The following is a 2,022-nucleotide window of genomic DNA, read 5'->3' on the forward strand; positions in this document are numbered from 1 at the left end:
AATGGTTTAGGTCATTTCAAAATTGCATTAAAAATTACTCATTCTTAATGTTACTTGAAGTGAGGTTTTTGACGAATCTCTACCTGAATTTTGTTTTAAATAGTTGCCCTCTTCATAGAAGCCTCATTTTTATATATGATCCGAGTGAGAAGGTACTCCTATCTCCTATCGTTGAATTTTTTTTTTGAGTTTGTGAATCAATCTGACATAGACATCATGGAAGATTTTAAAGATCTAACAGAAAGTTTTATTCAAGACATGATTGTGAATTGTGGCTCTCATATTCCAATTTCTTATGTATATAGTTATATAAAATCGAAAAAGAGTGATATTTCTTTTCAAAATTATTATTTAAAAGAGTTGATTAAGAAGAGGACAAGAACAAGATTTTCCTACAAGGATTACGGAATTATATTCTGCTTGCTGTGTAATGGAGCACAACCTTTTTCAACATGTGAATTAGACGACGAAATAACAATTTATGAGAGAGTTCTACAGATCAATGGTAAGTTTATTCATGCCTTTACATTATGGAAATGAAAAATATTATAAGAATTTTTACTACTTCTTATTATTTATTAATTTTTAAAATATGCCGGAATTTTGAATATATGTAGTACTACATTGATACTGAATTCAATATTATTCATCGTAAAATCCTCTTGCTCAGAATTTATAGATGTGAAGTGAATCATTATTCAAATTGTTTCTAAAAAGAAATGAACCTTATTCAAAATCAGTCAAAAGACATACCTAAATTGATCGTTTTTTGATACCACCTAAAAAAGGAAAATACATATAAACATTTTCAATGTTTAACCTACTGTGTGAGTATAGATTTTCTAATTCTTTTCTCATTTTGTTTCAGATGTATATTTGATTGAACTATTCAAATGTTTCATTAATCCTCAAGACGTTCCATGTGAGAAGTCTCTGAAATTAATTTTAAATAATTTCGTTGATGATGAAGATTCCTTTTTGCGTCGACACACACCCTTGCACATGGCAGCCACATTGCCAAATGCGAACGTAACAATCACTCTTTTGAACAAGAAATTATGTTGTGAGGAGAAAACCACAAACGAGGAAACACCGATATTCTTTGCTGTGAAAAACAACCAGATGGAACAAGTGAAAACCCTTCTGAAATACGGAGCCAACCTCAGAGCGAGGGACATAAACAGCAATACAGTACTTCATGCATTATGTTCTGAAGAAGGAGAGATTAATATCGAACTGTTAGAATTTTTATTAAATGTCGGTTGTGACCCGAATTCATTTGGCAAAAATTCGTGTACCCCTTTACAGATGCTTGCTGAAAATGGAAGAATAAATAATGCATTGGAGTGTGCAGAATTACTGATCAGAAGAGGAGCTGATGTCAATTTGCAAAACCTTCACGGCGACACAGTTCTGCATACATTATCCTACTCTTGTGACGAATCCCAGTTCATTCTCTTTCTCGAATTACTGTTGAAGAGTAAAGCTGACACGAATATAGTCAATCATGACAACAAAACATTTTTGGATGAATTATTATTGGACTGCTGCCATTCTAGACGACATACTATTTTGAAACATCTGATTTTGTTAGATATCAATGGAAAATATCAATTCTGTGTTAATCCAATTCATTGTGATTCGTTGGATGTCGATTTCCAGAAAAGGAGTAGAAAAGAATTGCTTCATTTACGGTCCCGCAAAATAGCTCAATTCCAATCACAACCGGAATATTCTCTGGTGAGAATACTAAGTTCGACTGTAAGGAAAGTGTCCAGATTGTGTTGGAATCAAACATTGATAACAGCCATGTCTGAATTCAAGGAAAGAAAATTCCCAATTTACGGTCGTGAACTCAAATGCAAATTTGAAGCTGGGTTAAGACTATTCCTGGAACAACAAGCAGCTCATGAATTTTTCACTGTCGTCTCTAAAGGAAAGCTCAATTATTATACCATAATCGAAATTTTAAAATACATACCAGTACAAGAAGTGGGCAAATGTTCATTGACCTCGACCTAG

General features: G+C 32.9%; 1 protein-coding gene across 1 annotated transcript; it reads left to right on the top strand.

Moving 5' to 3' along the window:
• Nucleotides 1-216: 216 nt before the first annotated feature.
• LOC123673281 (putative ankyrin repeat protein RF_0580) lies at nt 217-2,022 on the top strand. The gene is made up of 2 exons (XM_045607761.1): nt 217-505; nt 869-2,022. Exons 1-2 carry the CDS (start codon nt 217-219, stop codon nt 2,020-2,022), a joined length of 1,443 nt encoding a protein of 480 aa, XP_045463717.1.

This window comes from Harmonia axyridis, chromosome 2, assembly GCF_914767665.1.
Source record: "Harmonia axyridis chromosome 2, icHarAxyr1.1, whole genome shotgun sequence".
NCBI lineage: Eukaryota > Metazoa > Arthropoda > Insecta > Coleoptera > Coccinellidae > Harmonia > Harmonia axyridis.